General features: G+C 39.0%; 1 protein-coding gene across 1 annotated transcript; it reads left to right on the forward strand.

Moving 5' to 3' along the window:
• Positions 1-15,299: 15,299 nt before the first annotated feature.
• On the forward strand, positions 15,300-23,606 carry LOC148728090 (putative flavin-containing monoamine oxidase A). The gene is made up of 8 exons (XM_088725612.1): positions 15,300-15,795; positions 17,388-17,775; positions 18,020-18,148; positions 18,621-18,748; positions 20,190-20,515; positions 21,253-21,353; positions 21,728-22,151; positions 22,818-23,606. The coding sequence occupies exons 1-8, from the start codon at positions 15,445-15,447 to the stop codon at positions 23,098-23,100; spliced, it is 2,130 nt and encodes a 709-aa protein (XP_088581738.1). The 5' UTR covers positions 15,300-15,444; the 3' UTR covers positions 23,101-23,606.
• The last annotated feature ends 926 nt before the right edge of the window (positions 23,607-24,532 follow it).

The following is a 24,532-nucleotide window of genomic DNA, read 5'->3' on the forward strand; positions in this document are numbered from 1 at the left end:
TGCAGTCCCGGTACGGAACGAATATTAAGAAGCCAGATTACAGTTTTATCAGTCATGCAACAAAATAACTGTTGCAAAACTACTTCAACTCTTTTTTAGTCGATCGTAGTGCGTTTACACGAAATGGCTCAATTAGGAAAGATCGCTGAAGTTCATTTAGAATGTTTGGGGACGGCGGTGCCAAGAGCAGATGGCAGCATGCTCTCAATTATGAACTTTTTACTTTCTAAACACGCCATTGATTAAAAAACTTCTTGACACCGGATTTGGGTTTCCAAAACTTGTCATAAAATAACTGAAAGGACAGAAATTTCCCTACAGCAAGAGGTATAAATCGATCACTTGCCTACACGAATAGTTAGATTGTTGCTAAGTAAACATGAACATTCCAGACGGGATCATGGCGGAGATTGACGTAAATAGGTTTTATTTGTTACAGGTCGGGTTATAATTGGCAAAAATAGAAGAAAAGACCAAACAAATACTGTCACTTTTTCCCTTAATTTTTTTTTATGCATAAAGATTTCTTCGCATGTCTTAATTCATACTAAGAAAGATACGAGGATTTTTTTTCGAACAAGTGCTGGTTTTGTGAAGCTCTATCGGTCAACTAGACCAGCTCTGATGCCTTTCCAGCCACCAAGTTACTCTTCATCGACATAACTCTCAATCGTACTCGAGATCGAGCCCTGTTCGGAAATACCACTGAATTGTTTTATACACGTAGCTACAATAAATGCCTACGGTCAGTTTTTTCACCGGCAGCGTCCCCTATGAATCAAATGCATACCTGCTAAACGGACCAATCGTGCGCTCGAGGGAGTGATTCGCAGGAAATTATATGCAATTGAAAATTAAACAGGTGCAAAAGTGGATTGCAAATAATCTAAGTATATCTCCTTATCCTACGCATTCGGTGTCTTGTTTTGGTTTCGAGGGTAACCACTTTAATTCCATGACGGGTGAATGAAAGTGACGGGGAACGTTTGAAATTAAAGTTCCGGTATCCAGTTCCAGAACGTTCCGAAACGGTATCTGAATAAAGATGTATTTAACAATTATTCGCCGAAGGTGAGGTGAATATCGTCAAATAATCCCCGAGACGAAGTCGAGGGAATTATTCGACAATATTCACCGAACCTAAGGCGAATAATTGTTTTAGTATAATTTCAAAGCTGGACAACAGGGAAATTTCTAAAATCATAACATTTTAGTAGCATTTGTTAACATTTTATTTTAACATTTTATATAAACCCCGTGGAGCGGTTTATAGAGCGTCATATAAGGAACGACTCGACCAATCAGATTGCTGGAAACTCTTTGCTCAGCTCTGAAATTATGCTAAACCGCGTTAACTTCGCCACGAGTCGCAGCTAAAGTTACGAAAAGTTTGCAAGATCGACTTTACAAGTGTAGTTCTGTCAAAAGTAGAAGCCTTGCAGGAACAGCATCTGAGATAACTATTTACTGCCAACGCTGCAAAATCATTTTACGCTCAAATGACTACGTAATTGATCGCCAAGGAGATTCCGGAAATTGTGGACATTTGCAATTTTGAACCGTCTGTCGGACAGGTTTTCCTTTAAATGCTGAGAGAGCCACAAACTATATCCTGTGAATATGATATATTAGTATAATTTCAGAGCTGAGCAAAGAGTTTGCAGCAATCTGATTGGTCGAGCGGTTCCATATATGACACTATATAAACCGCTCCACGCGGTTTATATAAAATGTTAATAAATGTTACTAAAATGTTATGATTTTAGACATTTCTCTGTTGTTCAGCTCTGAAATTATACTAAAACAATTATTCGCCTCAGGCTCGGTGAATATTGTCGAATAATCCCCTCGACTTCGTCTCGGGGATTATTCGACGATATTCACCTCGCCTTCGGCGAATAATTGTTAATTGTAGTGGGGATGTCTAAACTAGAGGTAGACTTACATTAAATTAAGTGCAGTGTATGTGCATGTTGTAGAATTCTAAACCTTTTATTTTTAGATAAAGTATTGATAAGCTCCATCCATATGAAGAAGATGATAAGTCAACTGAATAAGAACTGTATTGAGCCATAGTATAGCTACAACGGGAACCTTCACTCTCGAGAAAAACAGTTAAATCTTTCTTTATGAAAAATTGATATCACATTGCTGAAACAATTAATCCGAGTTCCAAATTTAGTTTGAGATTTTGAACATGTACTTCGCCCGTCTGACTGAAAGATCGCCCTCTAGACGGTAACCGTGACGTGAGGGTCAGTCAAGGTGAGCGTGACAGTTTAAAAAGTCTGCGAGGGAAGTTAGAAGACTCATCAGAAGAAGGTTAAATCAGAGTTAAGTGAAGAGTTGTTTCACTGTCGAATGAACATCCCTTTACTTTGTTTCCTTTGAACTTCTTCCATAAATATACTGTGTACATTCTGAATTCGTTGGGAGTTCTTGGCTGCCGTCCTTGAACGACCTCAATCGATATCGTCTTTCTCGATCGCAGGCCAAAGGTACTCTCATACGCATGTACAGATCAGTTACCACCAGACGGTGTGCACACTCTGATTGCGTTGCATCACTGGAGTGAACATCTTTGGTGGCAGCGAGATACGGCGTGAATATACGTGGATTGTGATGGGGATTCACTGTCTTTTGCAACTCCTTCGAAAGTTAAAACATTTGATGGGCCTGCGCGAACTCCTGTCATTCCTCCGTAACGAATTCGTTCTTAGGAGGCAACTGACGTTATTTAGAAAGATTCGAAACTGCAATCTGCCTAAGAATCTCGACGCAAATGACAACAGTTACACTCACCACCGATGGCGGGATGAATAATTTCAAAGTCAGTAGTTATATTCCTTGACGCGAATTATGACATGCAAACGCATACTAAAGAAACAGAGACCTTGTAATAGACGAACTTTTTCCACTGAGCGTAAATACGAATACGGGATTTGTAAAACGGCCGGTCAGTGTAAAACGCCGCGGCAGACTGCAGACCGGGGGTAAAATGCAGACTGAGGGTAAAATGCAGACGCAGACTGCAGACCAGGGGTAAAATGCAGGCTGAGGGTAAAATAAAATATTAATAATAAAAAAACAAGACTTAGGATTGTTCCTGCGCGTGTAAACTTCATAATTATAAAACTTACCTGTTAACGCCTCGTCACGACATTCTTGACACACGTTATCTGATGACAAAGAAACCACAAATACTCATTCATAACTTATTCGACGGATTATGCGAATAAAGAAACTAAGGAATACATTAACGCAAATTATCGAAAATTACCATGAGATCGTCATCCTCGTTTTCCGACATGTTTCTGGGGCCATGTGAGTTGAGGACCACATGACTTTACTGCGTGAAGCGGCCTATGTGTGTTTCGTGAGTCCTGACGTGTCATTATTTTACGGGTACGAACACTCTTTATTTCATCCTTATGACTCGTGTTTTGATTATTTATATTTTATTTTACCCTCAGTCTGCATTTTACCCCCGGTCTGCAGTCGTCGTTTTTTACACTGACCGATTTGAAGAAGGAGAAGCCCCAAGCCTCCTAAAAACGAATTTGTCGCGCTCCACGTTTAGTAAAAACGTACAGAGTTTCAAAATACCCTTAAAGAATAGTGAAAACCTATATGAGGGTTTTGAGAAATGTATCTCCGGAATTATTACTTCAGGAGAGAAGTATACTCTGAAACAAAGAAAGAAGCGCGCGCACAGAAGAAGATAAATTATTGCCTTTTGGGATCAATTTTACTATAGGTAGTGTCAGCCGACATGGCGACCGACATGGCGACCGACATGTCGACCGACGTATCGGTCGACAGGTCGGTCGATAGTCGGTTGATAGTCGGTCGATAGTCGATCGAAAGTCGGTCGATAGTCGATCGAAAGTCGGTCGATAGTCTGTCGACCAACAGATGGAGTGTCGCGTCTCGGTGGAATATCGGTCAAGTGTCTGTGGAATATCGGTCAAGTGTCAGTGGTCTATCGGCCGCGTGTCGGTAGTCTATCGGTCAAGTGTCTGAACTTTATCAGTAAATATAGTTCGAACGTCGCTCATGTGGTTGTGTATTGTTGCAGTGTCGGTATTGAAAAATTTGATTTGAAGAAAAATTTGATTTGAAGGCTAAACTTTCAGGTATATGATTAAGTGTCAGTGAAGTATCGGTGAAGCATCGGCCAAGTGTCGACCGAGTGTCGGCCAAGTGTCGGTCAAATATCGACCGACTGTCTACCGATATGTCGACCGACTATCGGCCGACATATATCGCTCGACATATCGACTGACATGTCGACCGACTATTTTCCGACTATCGACCCACTATCGACCGTGTGTCGACCGACTGTCGACCGACTATCGACCGACTGTCAACCGAGATGTCGGTCGACATGTCGGTCGCCATGTCGGTCGCCATGTCGGTCGCCATGTCGGTCGCCATTACGGCCGACACTACTTATAGTAACATTGATCCGCCTTTTCTAACACAATCTCATCCGGCTTTGCCAAACCTTAAGAACATACAGATGGAGAATTATGACACCTCAAAACTGACCCTTGTTATCACATCGCATAGGAAAGTCATCAAAAGATATCCTAATAGGAGCTAAACTTTGAGGGTAGAAGATTTAAACGCGGTAGCGAATGGTAGGAGACGCACAGGCCTATCACCACTTTTCAATGGTCGACTGCCTTTTGCTTTCCGGCTTTTCGGCGTGTCGCCTCACGCAAGGCAGAGGTTTTCATGGATCGAGTGACTCTTTTTATTGCTCTAATTAAACTGTCCTTCATTCAGAGATCAAGATAGAAGATTTACCGCACAACACTCGCGATTATTTAATTTTCTTTCACTTAGGAAAGTAGATTTACAACACGATTGATAAATGCCCTTGCAGTACTAAAGATATGTAACGCTCTGTTGTTTGAGGTTACTCGTCCAGATCAATAGCATTGCTTGGATATTTGCATACTCCTTGATTTAAGTGTTCTCTTTCTTGTTTTGAAAAGATAGAGAGAGAAAAAAAACGTTTGAATCACTCGCCAGATGACGTACCACCGAGTCATAATCAGAGAAGTACAAGAAAACCGAAAAACAGCAATAACAACAGCAAGCCACAAACATCCTAGCAACTAAGAAGTTGAATTTGTCACGTATCGCACTGCAAATGTACATGTTTTACCACTCACCATTTCTTTTTTTTTGGTAGTTTGTTTTGTTTTGGTTTTGTTTTTGTTTTTCTCGTTTTTTTTTTTTTTTGTTTTTGTTTTTTTGTTTGCTTTTTTTCAAGATGATATTTTAGAGCTTAGGTTAACAGTGTACGTGCAGGACCATTGACTTTTACTTCACCAGTCGCTAGTTCTCCTGATAACCACTCCTTTTGAGAGAACGCCGAGGAGTGCGTTTCGTGTGTTGCACTATATACAATATCAAAAATATGCCTGCCAGACGGCCCAGGAGTTTTGAATACCTAATGCCTTCACATATTTTACGACCACTGCCATCACTGATTACGCATGAAAACACATTGAACAGGAACCGAAATCGTCTAGTTGAAAAATGGCTCTTCCGTCTTCCTTCTCGAAGAAGAAGGGAATTGGATTAGGTGGGGGCTTTCCATAGAAGAGGAAACTTCAAAATGGATTGGAAGCAAAATTTTCTGTAGTTTGTAAACAAACATTTTCACAACAAATACTCAGTTTAAACAAATGCTAGGGGAAAGGAACGTAGGTAATCTAAGAACGTTAAAACTTTGTCAGCGGTACATAAACGGAAAACGTCCTCATTAAACCTTGAAAATAAAATATAGTAAGTTTTAAAACAAAGTTTTACACAAAACAACACACTGATCACCCTCAATAAATAAATAAAATAAATATTCATTTAGGAGGTCACGATATTTCTTTCTTTGAACATTTGTTGACGTCATTGTAGTTTATTTTACGCACACCCTGCGGCTCTGGCCATTATGTATTACGGGGCATAACATACTTCAAAACATTACTGTTTGTTGTTATTGATCATATAAAACAGCCAGCCACACTTCAAACTGACAGCAATTAAATAAATAAAATAAATATTCATTTAGGAGGTCACGATATTTCTTTCTTTGAACATTTGTTGACGTCATTGTCGTTTATTTTACGCTCACCCTGCGGCTCTGGCCATTATGTATTACGGGGCATAACATACTTTAAAACATTACTGTTTGTTGTTATTGATCATATAAAACAGCCAGCCACACTTCAAACTGACAGCAATTAAATAAATAAAATAAATATTCATTTAGGAGGTCACGATATTTCTTTCTTTGAACATTTGTTGACGTCATTGTCGTTTATTTTACGCTCACCCTGCGGCTCTGGCCATTATGTATTACGGGGCATAACATACTTTAAAACATTACTGTTTGTTGTTATTGATCATATAAAACAGCCAGCCACACTTCAAACTGACAGCAATTAAATAAATAAAATAAATATTCATTTAGGAGGTCACGATATTTCTTTCTTTGAACATTTGTTGACGTCATTGTCGTTTATTTTACGTACACCCTGCGGCTCTGGCCATTATGTATTACGGGGCATAACATACTTTAAAACATTACTGTTTGTTGTTATTGATCATATAAAACAGCCACACTTCAAACTGACAGGAAAGTATCTAAAAAAAACCTTTCCTTTTTCTGCTTTGTTCATGATAAGGAAGTTGAGGAAAACGATGAGCTACGCAAGTTGATCGAAAAGTTATCCGTAGTCAAGGATATCTTATTCTGTTGCTCGTCAGTCTTCAGTGGCTGTTGGTTCGACGCTAAACTGAAGACATGATTGGGTGTACTGTTTCACGGCTAACTTAGGTTGACATCACTAGACCCTCACACGATTAACCCACACGATAAGCAGAATTTATTAATGTCTTTTAGCAAAGTGGGAAAACTATGAAAGCTAGTCAGGCACGATGTTATCATGAATTATAACTTTCAAGCATTGAATTCTTAAAGAAGTCACAAGAATCGTCAAGCATGATATCTACCGTGAGAGTGAACCTCAAATGCGCTGAAACACTAGAAATACGCAGCCCGTTTTAAATGCAGATCTGGAAACAGCTTATTTGAGCTGAAACACTAAATAGCCTTCGACTCCTCACTTATAAATACGCTCGACGCAGTTGATAGAAAACTCAAGAACAAACCCCAAAAAGGCATTACGTGCTTTTACGCCTATCGGCCAGATGAAAGAAATTTACTAACCGTCAAATGATAAGGTAAAACAAGGTAAAATCACATTGTAAGTAAAAATGACATAAAACTTCATTCGATCAATAAAGAGCAGAAGCAAGCTGATTTTCGAATATTGATGTAAATGTTCTTCAGTGCACGTAAGAGTAGAAACGTGACTTTGGTCAGCCGGTTTACTTTTACTGAATTCTATGGGGTAATATGCCAAGAAATATGTTAAACGGCAACTTAATAGTTAAGGAAACATCTAAATATGATTTCATGACATGGCATTGTAACCGATATTGAACTGCTCCAAAAAAAAAAACATAGTCTATGGATAGAGGTCGACGAGGCATACCAGTCACGTTTGTGAATACGTCAAGTGCTGCAGACTAATCACTTAAGCTTCAAATTAGATAAAAGACGCAGTGCGTTATTTTCACACTGGAAAGTATCAAATGTTATGCAAATATAGCTTAAAACGCTGTTTTATTCTCTGATAATGATATCTTGCAGGAACTGGTTTCATATCTCATTCAAACTAGCTTTGAGACGGATGGATATGCGTCAAAATCAAACGTCCTTATCATATCGTCATCTACTGGGGAATCCCCTAGCTAACTTTAATAGTGCTATTTTATTTCGTGTTTACCTTCAGTCAAAATTCATTTTACGAGCGCTTGAGGTCAACCGAAGTTGTTGGGTAAGTCGGAGAGAAAGAGAAAGAGAAAGACATAATGTCAATGTAGGGTCCCTTCTTACACTTAAAGAAGAATGGCTTACACTGATGTTGTTCTATATGTTTGCGTGCCAACGTTATGAACATATTCAGCGTTAAATTAAGAGAGGTGGCTCTCTTTCTGTTAAATTCATTCGTAACTCTAAATGCACATTTTATTCTATTAATAAGTTAGTGGATCACAAGCTTGGTGTTGCTGTAGTTTGAAGCATTTTCCTTTCATACTTGCCTGGAATAGTTTCGTTCGAAGAAATTTAAGTCATTCGGTACACCTCGCGTCTAGAATATTCGGTGTTATGTACAACCTTAGAGCTTAAAAATAAGATCATGACATTCCAACGAAATATGAAATATGAGTAAGGTCGAAGAAATTTTTTCTGGCGGTAAGGAAAGCAAAACAGAAAAAAAAAACTTTAAACTTGTAAAAAGACAAGAAAATATATATCTTTTCGTTAAAAACAGTTGTTTAAAAGCAACTTTGACTACTTTAACTATAGTTTGAGTATTTAGATCATCTCATAAAAAAATAATGTTCATTCAGAGTTCTGTTTTCAAGCATCATGAGAGCAAGAACCAGTGATTCAGATGTACTTTAGTCGACAATACTTTAACTTGAGGATTTCTTTATTTACGAACTTTCATATTAATTATGACTACTCCACGTATATTTTCGCACAATATAATGTAAATAAGTGATATGCGTGATAAGGTTCAGTGAGTCTCGTGTGTGGAATTTACCTGTTATTTTTCTTCTTTGCTTCAAGAGATACATGTAGGAGCCTCCTGGTTTGCCTCCCCCGAGCACAATTAAAACTGTATATTGCAACTTCGCATGAATTGTCGTCACGTTGAGGTGTCCGCTGACCAGTAAAATACTGTATGGTGCCCTAAAAAACGTATTTCCGCGTTGTCAATAAAGAGTTACTTCTTTGAAGTTCGCCGCGCTTGCTAATCAGCTCCCTCTACTAACTATGCTCAAACCACCTACTTAAAAAGATTGTTATCAAATATTTAGTTGAGTACTTTGAATATAGTTGATATTACAGACGTTTTTGGCCTAGGCTTCTTAGGACAATACCCCAGCACGAACTCGGCGTTAAAACAATGCCAATAGCGTGAGATGGTGTCGGTCGTAACAACTCGAGAGTCGATCCTCTGTAACTGCATGATCAATGAAGCAGCAATCAAGTTGATAATACACTATCGACCGTTTGCCTTAGGCTATCTTAGGAAAATACCTCAGCACGACCTCAGCGTTAGAACAATGCCAATCGATAGCAACCTTCAAAAGAGGAGCAAATCTCGTTCTTTAAATGCTATTTTCTTGTAGGTGAGAACGGTAAAACAAAAAAAACAAAAAAAAGAAAAAAAAGGTGTGTGAAAAACAGTTGGACCTATTTGCCTCAAAAATCAATCGGGCTGAACCGTCTGTAACCGCTAAATATGAGATTATCACTGTGCTGTCGACAATTCTCAAAGATGGTGACGTAAACTTCATTCCACCTTTGCCAGCGAGCGAAAAAAAAAAAGCCATTGACAGAATAAAGTAATTCCATCATTTTCTCGATTCCATTATTTTTATGGCCTTGAAAGGCACCTGAACGCCTTAAGAGAATAAGCACTGATGAACGTATCAATTGAGACCCAAACCCCAAACATAAGTGTATTTTAAGTAGATGGCTTTCAACTTTGATAAAAGACTTAGCGTGTTTAGTCAAAACATTTTTTTTAATTTGGGTTTTTTTGACCGTACCAAATAACCAATTATCCAAATATTGTGAGGTATTTGTACCCGGTTCTTGCGGTTATTGCACTCTGATTAGTGCAGCTGGATAAACATCTTCATCAAAATGACTTTAAAACTTCATCATGCAGACAATTTTTTAGACAAACTGAGACTCAAAATACTACCGGCCCCTTCCTTTCATTTTGAAAATAAAGCTCCTCAGAACCATACAAACATGATAATAGTGATACACTTCGTTATTTGTTCATCTCGTTCGGCTATCCATCTCTATCTACTTTCTTTTGAAAATGTCCAAACTGAATTAGGCTCTTTACTCTACAACAAAAAATCTCGTCGTCGCAAGAGTGGTTTGTGATATCATTTCTCTGGTCAAATTACGGCTTCAAAATACAATAAGCAGTTTAGTTCTCTCGATTCGTTCGTCTCCACGAGGACCTGCAAAAGGATTATGACAGAACAGAAAAGACGAGGAATTTGTGGTAAAAGTATCTCGAAACAAGTTCATACAGAAACTTTCCTCCAAAGCGGATGGAGTTCAGAAACTAGATAAACTTTCAAACTGACCTAGAAAACCCTAGAACTTAGAAATTTCGAGATTTTACAGAAAAAGGGTGGCTATACACAAATCGAACAGACTTGAATAAAAACGCATATGATCTTAATATGAAATTCAAATTGAACCGCTCATGATCACCCAACCGCATATAAACAAAAAATATGAGGAAACATCTGATTGCACAATTCAACTCTAAAACGTTATTTTTTCTCTCGACTTAACTCTGACGAGAAGCAACATTGAAATGTCGTCAAAAATGTTTTACGAACAGTTTTTATAGGAGGTAGTTAGAGCAACGAGAAAAAGTGCAACAGAGAAGAAATGCATCAATAGCAAAAACGACGAAAAACAAAAATAAACCATAAAGAATCGAAGTACTTGGTGATGATAAACATCAGCAATAACAATTTAAAGAAAAACATGAAAGAGGCATGTAAGAACAACAGAAAAAACCGACATGAATTTTATCGCTCAAAGTTCAACATGTTTTCTTTTCAAAATATTCTCACTTTCTATGCGGAATATCCCCGTTTTCGAAATAATCGCAAAATTCCCTGCTGATTAATGATTAAAAGCTATGATAAGAATGAAATGATTTCACACTGAGCTTTGTATGTGATCATTTGACGAGAACGAAGCGATTTCTAGGACGTCGTGATTTCTAGAACTATTTTGCTGTTTGTATGAAGTAGCTTACAAATTGCACTTTGCCACAGGCAAATATCTATTATATCAAATTCTTTTATATTTTCTCTTTGTTTGAAGTAGCTTACAAATTACACTTCGCTACAGGCAAACTCCTAGAATTCTTATATGAGAACGATCCTTCGCAGTAAAGCACTATTTGAGCAATAGTGAAAGTCAGACCTGAAAAAAATTTCAGGCCTGTACGGGACTCGAACCACTGACCTCTGCGATACTAGTGCAGCGCTCTACCAATTGAGCTAACAAGCCAACTGGGAGCAGGCCATCAAATTAATTCGATATAAACCCGTAGATGATAAATCAAACAACAACAAACATATGAAACTAAATTTGATGGCCTGCTCCCAGTTGGCTTGTTAGCTCAATTGGTAGAGCGCTGCACTAGTATCGCAGAGGTCAGTGGTTCGAGTCCCGTACAGGCCTGAAATTTTTTTCAGGTCTGATTTTCACTATTGCTCAAATAGTGCTTTACTGCGAAGGATCGTTCTCATATACGTCTCATAACCGCAGTTCACACATATGTTTCATATGTTTGTTGTTCCTAGAATTCTGTTATAGATATGTCACAAGAATACACCACTGTTGGGCTTGGAATTAAACAGTAAAATTCAGATGGTTTTAAGCTTGGCGTATTTTGAGGTTCCATTTTCTTTGACTGATGGCGCTAATTTTTAACTTTTATATTCTAATTGTCACTCTTAGTGACAATTAAACCACAAGCTTAAGACAACACTTCAAATCTAAATTTAGGTTAAGGATAATAAAGATTATGTATATTTATCAAGTTACAATCGACCGATATATATCTTAGAGGTTACTATGCTTACAAGAGTCGAAATAGCCTGAATATATATGGCGACCAAACTACCAGATACACTTCGAGAAAATTAAGAACTGCTAGCCTCATTCAGTTCTTGATACAGAAAGCAAGTGCTTAGACTACGAGTTCCTCATTTTCGGCGAAGTCCGGTCCGTAGCGCGAGTCAAAGAAAAGATTGATGTTAGCGCGCCGCACGGAGCCTATGGCCACGCAGCGAGGCACTCTGGCAATCATGAAACAAATAAAAGCAAATAAAAGCCTCGAATTGAATCATAATAGAATTAACCTCGATGAACAGAATCGTTACTCAATGTCAAAAATGTAGTTTTCCTTGACACAGATCATTGGTCCACATCGTGATCAGACTAAATTTGCATTTAGCCTGCAGATTTATCGATCAATGTCAAAAATGTAGTTTTCCTTGATACAGATCATTGATCCACATCGCGATCAGACTTAATTTGCATTTAGTTTGCAGCTGGTGTTGAAAACTGTTGTTTTTATTGACGCAGGTCATTGGTCAACAACGTAATAAGACTTTTCACAGCTAAATTTACATGAGTGTTCAGTTTAGCTTAGAGTGGAAAACTTAGAACGACTTACTTGTTGCGCTTCTGCTGGCCCGTTCTTGAAGCATTCTCCACATCATGCTCACTATTCAAGACTTTTTCAGTTTATTCGTTGACATCCTTCTGTTGGTGATCCTTTACTTCCTGATGCAAGGTCATCGAGCTATGCAACAGAGGGAACCGGTAGAAAATTACGAGGAGCGTGAACAAGCGAGGAGACTGGAGCAGTTGAACAGGAATGGGGAGACAAGAAGACGAAGAGAGGAGAACGAAAACCATACCGTTCCGCCAAACAATAATCGTCCCACAGAAAATGATGAACTTCAGGGCTAAGAAACCAAGGTAAGCTGTTAAGGAAAATATTTCTGCATCAGTTGGATACAGCACTAAAATAAATAAAACAAAATGACAAATTTTTAAAGAAACTGTTCGTAAAACAATTTTGACAACTTTTCGACGTTGCTTCACATCAGTGCCAAGACAAGAGTAAAAATGACGCGTTCTTACGTTGAACTGTGCAATGAGATGTTTAACCATATCTCTTCGGCATGCAGTTACATGAGCTGTCCTAACTTGAATTTTATATTAAGATCATATGCATTTCTTATTCAAATAAATTTGATCTGTGTTCAGCCACCCCTTTTCTATAAAATCTCGAAATTTTTGTGAGTTATAAGGTCACTTTTAAATTTCATCTAGTTTGTTAACTCCATCCGCTTTGGAGGAAAACTTCTCTATAATTTGTCTCGAAATATTTTTATCGCAAATTCGTTGACTTCTGTTCATTATACCTTTGCAGATCTTCGCGGAGAAGAACTAATCGAGAGAACTAACTGTTTATGGTCTTTTGAAACCGGAAAACGTGTGAATACCCTAATTTGAACATTTTCAAAGGAAAATAGATAGAGATTGATAGCTAAACGAGATAACAAATAACAAAGTGTGTCGGTCTTTTTATGTTTGTATGGTTCCGAGAAGCTTTATCTTAGGATTAAAAGAAAGGGGGGCTGGTAATGTTTTTTTGTCTCAGTTTATGTGAAAATTAAATAGCCTGAGGAAGCCTTAAAGTCATGCGACAATGTCAACGTCTCATGGCAATGGGTTCACCCGGCCAGAACGTGCGATACTTGGACTGTTTGCACCGTGGGAAAATCGCGACGATGGTTGCCAGCTTTTCCCGCGCCTGAGAAGAGATGCGCCTGAATTAATAAATCAAATCTGTTTAACCAGCTGAGCGACGATTCCACTTCGTGATCAGCAGCTTTTTCCACCTAAAGAGGTGTACATGAATTAATGCAGTAGTGTATTTTTTTAATCGCCCTACAGGGAAATTTAAAAAATTAGATATGTATATACAATTATAAGTTGAGCCACGATCTGCTCAGGTATTTAGACTCGGTGCATTGAGAAATAAACACACCTGGCTGCAACTTAAGTTTTGACTTTTCAAACCCTAGCTTAAATGATGAAGACTCTTCTTTGCTAGACTACGAGCAGTCCCTCGTTTACGGCGAAATCGCACGTCGCGGGAAGTCCTTTAGAGCACGTGATGAGTAGTTTTAGCGCTGTGTTATAGACCAACCGCATTAAATAATAATGTACGAATAACGTCCGGATCGCCGGGCACAAATATCACGCAATATTTGGAAAGTTGATGATTTTGTACTGTGACAAAACCTGTTTTTGGCAATGTCGATAGCGTCATGTTTTGTTAAGAATAAAAAAGATGGTAAGTTTTGAGCTAGGTAAAAAAATAGAGAAAGATATTTTTCGTCTAATCGACAGTTGCTTATCCTAGCAGTGCGCTGGACGCGTGTCACACACGAACTTCGTAATGGGCCTTGAATGAACTTTGAGTCTCTGTGGGTCAGCGGTAGAGCATCGGAGCGCGGAATCCGAAGGTCTAAGCTTCGATTCCTCATGGGAACTTAGATTTTTTTCTTTGTCCCACGCAAGTGAAAAGACGAACAACATCTTTCACTATCTCTTTACCGAGCTCAAAACTTACCATCTTTCTTATTCTTTGTATTATGTTGTTTCACACCTGATTCACTTGTTTATCTCTCAGAAAAGTGTTGCTGGTAACCTGCAAGCGAGTTGACGGTATTAGCCCGTGATCTTTTATCCGCGATGTTTGATTTGGAGTCGAGTGAACGGTGGATATTGGCTCTCCAGCTCCACTTGACCGTCACCCACCCTGGGTGACAAAGTTTCTCTCTCTCCCCAGCCTCCCGCTGCCATTAAATTGAAAGATGGCGGTCCTTTTACTGAAAAAAGGGGGTAAGTTTCGAAAGAAACTGTGGTGCCGCGTCGTTGGGGGTAACAAGGTAATATGGTAATATCAACTGTGTTGAAATTGTAAATTGGCCACCGTAAAGGTTTAATTATAAAAGCTGACGTTTCGAGCTTTAGCCCTTCGTCAGAGCGTGCCGTTTAAGCGTGAACTTAAAAATCGCCTGTTAAAACTTTTGGAAAATGAGGAGATGAATGTTGATATACGCTGCTCAGAAATTTGTAAATATCTCTTGATAAAGTAACTCTTCGTTTAAGTCTTGTTTCAATTGTATTATATATCTTGATAACTTTGCAATTGATTATTTAATTATTCAACGGACTTAATTTTATTTTATTTTATTTCACAATTGTATTTTTATTTAATGATTATCTTTGTTTAATTGTATCGTATGTGATCATTAGCAGAGACAGCACTTGTTTTAGAAGGGTGGCCCGCCTAGAATAGCTTGCTAATTGCGGGTCACCTAGGACTGTGATAATATTGTATTGCTAACAAATAAATAAACTGATTGATTGATTGATTGAAGAGCGAATGACGAAGGGCTAATGCTCGAACGTCAGCTTTTTAACCCTTTACGGTGGCCAATTTACAATTTCAACTCAGTCGATTTTACCAAAAGGTCCTTTTACTGAGCCTGCTGTTCAGGCGAGGAAAAAAGTCACACGTGCCGACTGGAGACGAAAGTTGCAACACTGGGTACTAGTCTTTCTCTCATATGCAGTAGTGCAGGCGTACAGACATTGAAAATAACGTTCATATTTCCAGCTGTCTTTTATTCCTTTATGCTTTGCGATTGTCCATGATGCGAATTGTCAACTTAATCGAAGAATTCAACCCTCAGATAGAAGAGGAATTTCTGAAGTCTGTTAAATTCATTACCGACACCGATAGAGCCTTACTCGGGGATTTCCCTCAACAACGACAATATTTAGCTAAAAATCGAATGAAAACCGTCCTGGTAGCTTTAAGGGAGCAAACGGCGGAGAAGCTATCACACATTGCATGTGATGTCGTATTTGTGCAGTACTTTGCTGGCGGAAACTATGGGTTCGTAAAGTTTATTTCCACAGCTGATCGACTCAACGAATATGTAGACTTGAGTGATACCAGACTGCATTTAGTAAACGAAGCCATTTCAGTTGTACAGAAGGTCAGTTTCTACCTTGTATATGTCATTCGTTCTAGCCATAATAATTAAATATTTGGAGGAGAGAAGCTTTGTCTGATTTCATATATCACGAAATGCGCTAAGATCCTCCTTTTATTATTTACTCGCCAGAGAATGGGTATTTTTCTTTCAGTTCTTTTTCCCGATTACAATACTCTTCTGTTTAAGGAAGGGTGACTCGATTTAAGGAATTGACTCCTGATTTGTTAAGTGTCATCTTTCCTTCAGAAGGAGCCGATTTAAGGCTAAACAACCCTTGGTTTAAAACATGAATTATTAAAAATAACAGAAACTACCTGTGCCGGAATCATAGAATTTTAGGTGACCATAAATAAAGACCCCTAAACCAAGCAATGCTTAACTCTCTAACTCCCATAAGTGAGGCCCTGTTAGGGGGGTATAGATGTCGCCCGTCTGAATTTCAAACTTTGTCAGGTCGCCATTTTGGAAGGTTCTGATGTTGCTGTCGCAATTTCATCAATGTTGTGCTTGAAGTCGCATTTTCATTTCCCTGATGTTGCTGTTTCAACTCCATGTCGCCTGTCGGAATTTGCCCTATCAGGGCCTCATGAGTGACCAACACAAATCTCTTGTTACAACATCAATACAATATCAAGCTAATGATCCTAAGAGTAACCAGCATCTAATGTCACCTTACAGTAAGTCACTGCTGAGTCATTCGTTAAGATCATTAAAATAAAGGAAATAATCACCGACCTTAAATGGTTGATTGTTAAACAAACTCTCGTCATCAGTAATAAAGAAAATGTATAGAGATGAGTATAGAGAATATGGATACTGATGTTAGGGTGTGAAGAGTTAATCATTAGCTCTTATTAATGGAGCGGGAGGTCTGTATGGGAGAATCTTGACCGAGGTCGCCAGTACAGACCGAACACAGTGAGGTCTGTACCAGCGACCGAGGTCAAGATTCTCCCATACAGACTGGCCTAGCTTGGTTAATAAGATGTTTATTTTATGGCTGTGTCTCATATGCCAATTTTTTATATTCTTTGTACCTTTTTTTTCTAGACCAGTCTAGATACTGGTCTAGATAGGAAACTCTAGACCGCTTTTAATATTGATTTCAGCCAATCAAATTTGTGAATTTGGTTGTTCCCAGTCCTTGTGAGACACAGCCATATAATAAAATCTGATTTTGGATTCTTGGGATATGAAGTGTTTTTCCTAAACTGAACAATTTCTCTACCCTGTGTGCCCAAAGTTATGCTTAAAGTGCATCATAATTAAACCAAACTTATCTGGAGTGTCTCTGGAGACCACCTTGGTGGAACCCATTAGTAAGTGAATGATGATAGGGTGCCTTTGCAGTATTTAACCTGCTTTAACCTACAATCTCTAAGAGTGACTAGCATCTGATTTCTTACCACAGTATCACCTCTGAATTAAACATTAAAGTCATGAGAATAAAGGAAATTATGATCACCAATTAGAGAAGCTTGTTTATTGAACAAATTCTCCTTGGAAATGTAAAGAGAACAGAATAGAGAATATGCATACTGATGCCTGAGTGTAAAAGGTAAATGCACTAATTACAGCTTTTTTTTTTATAGTATGCTCGACAGAGTGGTTTTGATAGCTGCAAGGAGATCTTCAGTGTGATTAACAGTACAGAATCAGCTCTTTGCAAGTCTCTCTATGTGGCAGGATTTCGCTGGATAGAAGCTGATCTTACTTCTTCTGTTGTCGGAAGTCAGTGTTGGACATATTTGATTGTTTACAGGCCAAATTTAGTTCCTAACTACCCGGTTGAAAATGGTGTCAAATGGAGCTTCATTGCAACATCTGCACTAATAAATTTTTGTGAAGATATTGTCATTATTTTGAACTCATCTGATGATGGAAAACAAACTGTGGGGCAAATAAGAACCTTGATGAATAATTTTGAGAAGAGATCAAGGCTGGATTTAAATATTGTCCACCCTTCATTTCCTTGGAATGGTATGTATATACAGTGCTCTTAATTCACTTATAAATAATTTTTATATCTATTGTTAATACTAAAATTCACTTAGACCTTTTGGAGTTAAGCGACAGGGTGAAAAGGGACTTTGCCATCTGCATTTTCCTAGCTTTACTTCTACTTCTTTGATTTACATTTCAGTGGAAACCTTGTTAAGCTTTAGGCAAAAATGGCCCATTGGGATCATAAACTTAATAACCTTTTTCTTTGATGGTTTAATAGGAGGGGCAGGACCTTCTCCTCCAAATCAGGTTGTGGTTGTTGGTGGAGGACTGGCTGGTCTTACTGCTGCAGCTTCTTTGTCTAAGGCTGGTTTTCATGTTGTCCTTCTAGAGGCTTCCAATTACTTAGGTATGGAGATTACTTTGCAAAAATCATAACAAATGATTGCAGATGCAAATGCTCTTATGTAAAAAGTTGTTTATACAAATGCAGTAGTTTTCTAGAGCCTACTAAACATAAACTAGCTGCGTAGAGGAAAGGGAGCTAGCCTTCTGGGGTATCTTTGGTGGGGGGTGGTGAGGGTGGGGGGTGGTTAGGGTGGGGGTGGTGGGGGTGGGGTAGTGTGGATGGTGATGGGGGTGGGGTGGTGATTGGGGTGGTGGGGGGTGGTAGGGGTGGGGTGGTGGGGGGTGGGGTGGGTTGTCAAAACTTGGGCCTCCTTTCTTGCTCATAGTCCATGTTCAACACCAAACATTACCTACCTGATAAAATATGATAACTGATCTTAGTAACAGAATTGTGTTGTGATTTTCTCAAGAGTTTCAAGCTCTATTAACTCAAACAGTAATATCAACTTAAATATGCTTTGAATTTATTGCAGGTGGAAGAGTGAAACAGGCTCAACCATTTGAAGGATTTGCTCCAATTGATCTTGGTGGAGAGTTTATCCATGGATCCAACACTGTGGTGAATAAGATTGCTCGTGACAATGACTGGGTTGTTCTTCCAGTAAGTAAGGTCATTTACTGTATAGCTGACAACGCCTTCGCGCGAGATGAAGCGAATCCTTTGTTCTGATTCGCTACCAGTGCGGGCAAGATGGGCCTATCTTTCCTGCTCTGATCTCGCGCAAGGAAATAGGTGCGTAGAGCAAACTTACAACCTTCATACCTTTTGGACAAAGTCGGCGACAAAGTCGCAAAAAGCGGCAGAAGACAGTCAAAAAAAAAAAAAAAAACACCTTCTTGGGTTTATTGTGCTACAAACACAGTGGCTTTCTTTCTCGGCTCTCGAATTGAACAAGTCATTCTCGATTCTTATTAAAGCGAAAACTTTTTACTACATAATAAATACTTCTTTGACCAAGCTTGTTCGGTCAAGATGGCTGAATATTAGCCTCTTGTTTGTTTGGTTTTTTTTTGCAATTTTATTGGCCCCGACTTCGTGTCGGTCCATAAAAACTAAAAAAAAAAAGAACTTGTGCAATATCCAGCTATCTTGACTTCACGCTTGGTCAGTAATGCACATGTACCCCTTCTCGTAATTCAGTTCAAAGGGAAGAGGCTGAATTTTTATTATCACTACAACAAATCGTTATCATTATTTTTCACTGCTAAAATTCAGCTTGGGAAACAGATTCAAAGTTGAGCCTCTCATTTGCATGAAGTAATGAAAGGAAGTTAAAACGATATTAACCTCAAGAACATACTGATGGGTAAATGGCTGGAGTCGTTCAGGGTGTTCAATAATACCTCAAGTTTTAAATTGTCTTTCGCTTCTTGTGACCTGCACCTCGTGCGTAGCTTGTCGACGCTTTGATGCAGCAAAATCTCTTCAAATTGGCTATTAGTTAGACCTTTCATGCTAGAACTATCCTTCCTGTCATTTGACAGGTTAAAGTTTTTCGTCTGCACCGTGGCTTTAGGCCTTCCATGTGAAGGAGCGCGAGATGCCATTGACCAGCCTCAGTTGACTATCTCAGTTTCAACTGAACAAAACATTTCTCAAGAAAATTGCAAGAAACCACTAACTAAAGACAACTACCCAGTATTAAACCACTGAAAATTTCAGAAGACTGCTACGACAATTTAAGACCTCAATATATTTAAATCGCTCGGATGCACTTGGATGATAGACCACAATGGAAATTTCACCAATTTAGATGGCTGCGTAAATGGCGGACTAAGCGCGCAATGTCTTGTAGTTGACTAGGATCCTATAAGTGGTATTTTCTCGTGAAGAGGTTTTTAAAGGGGAATGGGGTAAGTTGTGCACTACATGGCATGCGGATGATTTTTTAGCCGCCTTCTTTAATCTCCAAGCATTTTTACCGTGGAAAGGCTCAGAATGGTGAAATTTCTTTCGAGTTCCATGTACTAATAGGGGTTCTCTACTTATTGCATGAAGGCCTTACAGTTCACTTTTGCCCTGCTTATTTTTTTTGTTTTAGGCTTCTCAGTGTAAAGCTGGGGAGGAAGGAGAAAAGTTATACTACAAAGGAAAACTCTACTCGCCTAACAGCAATCAACGGGAAATCAGACTTGCTAGAGAAGCGTGGGCCGAATTGATCAACGGCAAATACAGAAATCAAGAACAGGAGACGGAGCCCGATTCTGTGAAAGTGAGACTTGAAGAGAAAGGCCTGTCACGTGACGTGTTGGATGTAATTGATTGGTGGAAAATGAAGATATCTGCAGGATCCTTGGAACACTATGGAGTGCGGGAAGGGCGGAGGAGAATGGAGTCCAAATATGAGTGGGGAATTGAAGATTGTAGGTAAATAAAATAAATTAACGTTAGTGTCCCTGTTTGAATGCTTGCTATAGATGAACCTAGGGCAAGACTTGTCTCACAAAGAATACTCAGCTGCTTAACGCATCGGTCAAACATCTGCCCTGCCACATCTATGCCGCCCTCTAGCTTTTCTCATTGTTTTTACAGTTAGGAACTCTGCATTCTAAAATATCTTGAATTTAGCTGAATTTTGTCTGAACATATATTCTGTGAACATTATTAAGAGGGCCAAAAGTTAGCAGGAGAAGTAATTTATTTAATGTCTTATAGAGAATACGTGAGGCCCACTGCTTTCATAAAACCGTAAAATAACCGGCCCAAAAGTTTTAAGGAATTTCAACGGAAAAGGCCGAACTGAACTTCCGTTTTGTTATGTTTCAGTTTTGTTCTTGTTGTAAATTTTATTCCTGTTCGAAATATATTGAAATAAATTCGGTTTATCATGACGATCTGAAGCTTATTTAAAAACCAGTAATTTGAAAACATATTTAGATCAGTACTGCTATATCTCGTTCCGACGCGCTTTGTCTATGTTGTATATAAGCTCAGGGCTTATAAGTGGCAGTTTATGGGATCGAGATAAAAATGCCTTCCTGTGGAATTCATAGTATTCTGAGGATTAACCATGGCCGTTGTCTTTCTCTACACCATTTTGTTTACTTGAAGTTGCTTTGGTACAAGGAACTGACGCTCTCTGTCAATGAAACATTTTCCTTTAGACTCGCGGAATCTTACTCGCAGCTGGTGAGATACTACTTGGATAACATGATGGATGTGGATAAACGTCTTAATTGGCAGGTTAAGGAAGTTGTTTGGAGAGGTTAGCCCTCGTGTTTTAATTTTAATTTTTCTTCGGGAATCTGTCAGTGCGCAGTTGTCTGGTAGCAGTAGTTTATTCAGAGAATTGTGGCTACCTGTAGTGGTAACATTTTCCCTCAGTTAGATTTGAGTTTCGTCCTTTGGTAACAGTTTCATGTACTTAACCTCTTTCTGAAATTGTTGGCACAATGATTGTGATTCTCTGTGCCTTTGTTTCCGAACGATGGTTACATTTTTTTGGATTTTTAACATCTTTTGTTGCTCTCCTAAGAAAGTTGTATTTGCATGGAATTCGGATTTTTTTTAAGTGAGCCCAGTGATGTACAACTAATATTTGGCGGGAAAGGAATGTCTGGATTCATTTGTTTCGGGCAGGAGACAGGACGACATCCAACAACGGTGGACGAATTCTTCTGAGAAATCAGCATGGCGAAGAGATGACTGCCAAGCACGTGATCATTACCGTACCACTAACAGTCCTCAAAGATGGCGACATAACCTTCACTCCAGCACTTCCCGCGGACAAGAGCAAGGCCATACGCACGATACAGATGCTAGGCGCTTGGAAAATCGCTTGTCGTTTCAAACGCCGCTTCTGGCCGGAGAAGCTTCATCAAATTTACAGCGTTTGTGGGTTCGCTAGTGAGATATGGACTTGCTCACATGATTGTCCCGACAGCGACGAAAAATGTCACGTGGTTGTCGGCTTTGAAACAGCAGAGCCCGCGGAAGAGAAACGGTATCTCAGCGGACAGGAAGTATTGAGTGGATTTTTGCATCATCTGGACGAGATGTTTGGGTATGAATTAACCTTATCAGCCCAGCCGAGTACAGTCTTTCATATTTACTATAAAAGGAGACATCCACTGACAGTTTAGTTTCTTTCTTTAGATATTAACCACATGATTGATTTCAAATGAAATTTGGTAGAAATAAGCACGAGTGATATTTTCAAAGATCCACAAGATGAGTCAAGCAGTAGCAAAACGCACGAATCACATACAAATAGAATTCATGTAAACCCTGAAAGTGCCATTGTGTGTTTTGACAAAACAATCAAATTACAACAACATTTTCCCGATTTTTTTTTTTTAAGTTTTTAAGGCGCAAAAAAATTCAAAGGCAGGCCAAATGGTTTGTTAGCTTTGGCTGACTTACTTTTTCTGCACTGTATTACTTGTCTTCGCATTGTGTTAAGTGATAGCTGCATTCTTCCGATGATCAAAATGAAGACATTTTTTCATGTATTTAGGTTTGAAATAATAAACAAAACCTTATTAATTTAGTTCAACGGTCACCAGTTTGTTTCAAAAGAGGCGTGAGTTTACCGAGACAATCTGCAAAGCGTATTTAATGAAAAAATGTACAATACGGATTAAATTTGGTGCTCGTTTTAAAACTGTGCAATTCATTCCCACATCATACCGCGCTTGCGATAACTTTGCTTTTCATTCTATAATTACAGAACTTCTTCGAACCCAAGCCCTGCTAACGACTCGTTCATGGACTTCGTGTACTTCCACTGGTCAAACCATCCTTACATTCGCGGCGGATATACCTCGCCCACTGCACATGCGTACGAACTCCGTCACGTGCTCGCCAGCCCTGTTGATCATCGCTTGTTCTTTGCGGGTGAAGCCACGAGTCTAAGGTCATGTTCGACCGTACCTACCGCGATAGAAACTGGGAAGCGCGCGGCAGATGAAGTTTGTTGTGCGGCTGGAATGGTCCCTCTTGCAAAGCTTTAATGATAGCTGATTGCCTCAAGCGCTGCTGCGGCGACAGGAAACAGTTTTAGGAACCTATTTTCACAGTTTTTCTAAGGGATAATGGTCGAAATTGCTTTCTAACGCCACGTGTAATTTACTGTCATCAAGGAAAGAGATTTTAAAACTCAAAACATTTTATCTAAATATAAAATAATATTGAAAAAACCTTCAGCAAACTTTCAGCGAGACACCGCACCGATAAAAGATTCTCCCAGCCAACTTTACACGAAAATTAACGAAGTAAAAATTCCTAATGGCTCATCAGTCAAGCGTAAATGCCAACACTGAGGTAACTCCCAAGATCTGATTGATAAAATAATTTTATCCCTCTAGCTGTTATACATCTCCTGCTAAATAAGTTTCCAGAAATTGAGTTTGGATCAAGTTAACTACTTCGACGTGATTAGTTTGAGTATTCTCATTACCTGTTTGCTTGACAGCGTATGGGTACCTTAGGGGAGAAGCTACATTTTAAGTCTCTCTCTAGAATTAATCGTTTACACAAGAGCTTATTCGCGACATTTGGCTTCAGGAAACCCAGAATCATAAACTCAGTCCCTTCCACTCTTCAAGACCTACACAGAAGAGAACGGGAAGAAAAGTCTCAAGATTTTCTTTAAATACTCCGTGAGGCGTGTGTAGGCCTTTGTTTATCAATGCGGGCTACTTTCACTTACCGAACAATTTTTTTGAATAACGTGAGGTTTTAAAATTAAAAGTGAAGTGTTCTGAGCCGACGGAGTCCATACTCGTGAGCCCTCAGAAACCTGGTCCTCAAAGGACCACGCGGGAAACGCTTCTTTCCATATCTAATAGAGGATAAAAAGGAGGAAATGGCCTCAGAATTTGTCTACGCTCTTAGTTCTTTTGCACCGAAGAGAGCAGCAGTTTCGTATAAATAGTATGAGGTTAATTATCAAATCACAAGGATTGATATACAAAATCCTCTCAATAAAATTAACTAAAAAAATTACGACCTATGGAAATGTTTACCTTTCTGTGGTAGAAATGTACTGAAGATTTTTTTTTTCTAGAAAAAAAGGAATTGAATTACCTAACTTTGGCGTTCATCGTGTTCTTCAGGGACTCTTCTATTAGTTATGACCTCAATATTTTGCCGGTGTTCTTCATTCACTCTCACCGCATTTTGCCTCGTCGCTGATACAGTCTGCTGGTGATCGTTCCCTTGTAGCTCTCGGACCTGAACAGCTCTGCTTAACAGTCTCATGTAATATAGGATCCAAAGTAGAAACATCAAACACACTGCGCTGAACCACTCCTGAGAGAAAGGCATAGTATATCTGCAAGAATTCTAGAAACTTGCTCGAAATCGTCGAAACGCACTGCCTTGCTCTGAGACTTCCCACAATATGAATCACTGAAGATGTCAAGCCTTCTCTTCAAGAGCGCT

The sequence above is a fragment of the Stylophora pistillata genome, chromosome 6 (assembly GCF_964205215.1).
Source record: "Stylophora pistillata chromosome 6, jaStyPist1.2, whole genome shotgun sequence".
In the NCBI taxonomy this organism is placed as follows: Eukaryota; Metazoa; Cnidaria; class Anthozoa; order Scleractinia; family Pocilloporidae; genus Stylophora; species Stylophora pistillata.

Bases quoted from the DNA above. Each gene is read 5' to 3' on its own strand.
- LOC148728090 (XM_088725612.1), top strand. From the start codon at position 15,445: ATGATGCGAATTGTCAACTTAATCGAAGAATTCAACCCTCAGATAGAA. The intron at 15,796-17,387 runs GTCAGTTTCTAC...TTTTTTTTATAG, and splicing joins CCATTTCAGTTGTACAGAAG to TATGCTCGACAGAGTGGTTT. The intron at 18,749-20,189 runs GTAAGTAAGGTC...TTTTTGTTTTAG, and splicing joins ATGACTGGGTTGTTCTTCCA to GCTTCTCAGTGTAAAGCTGG.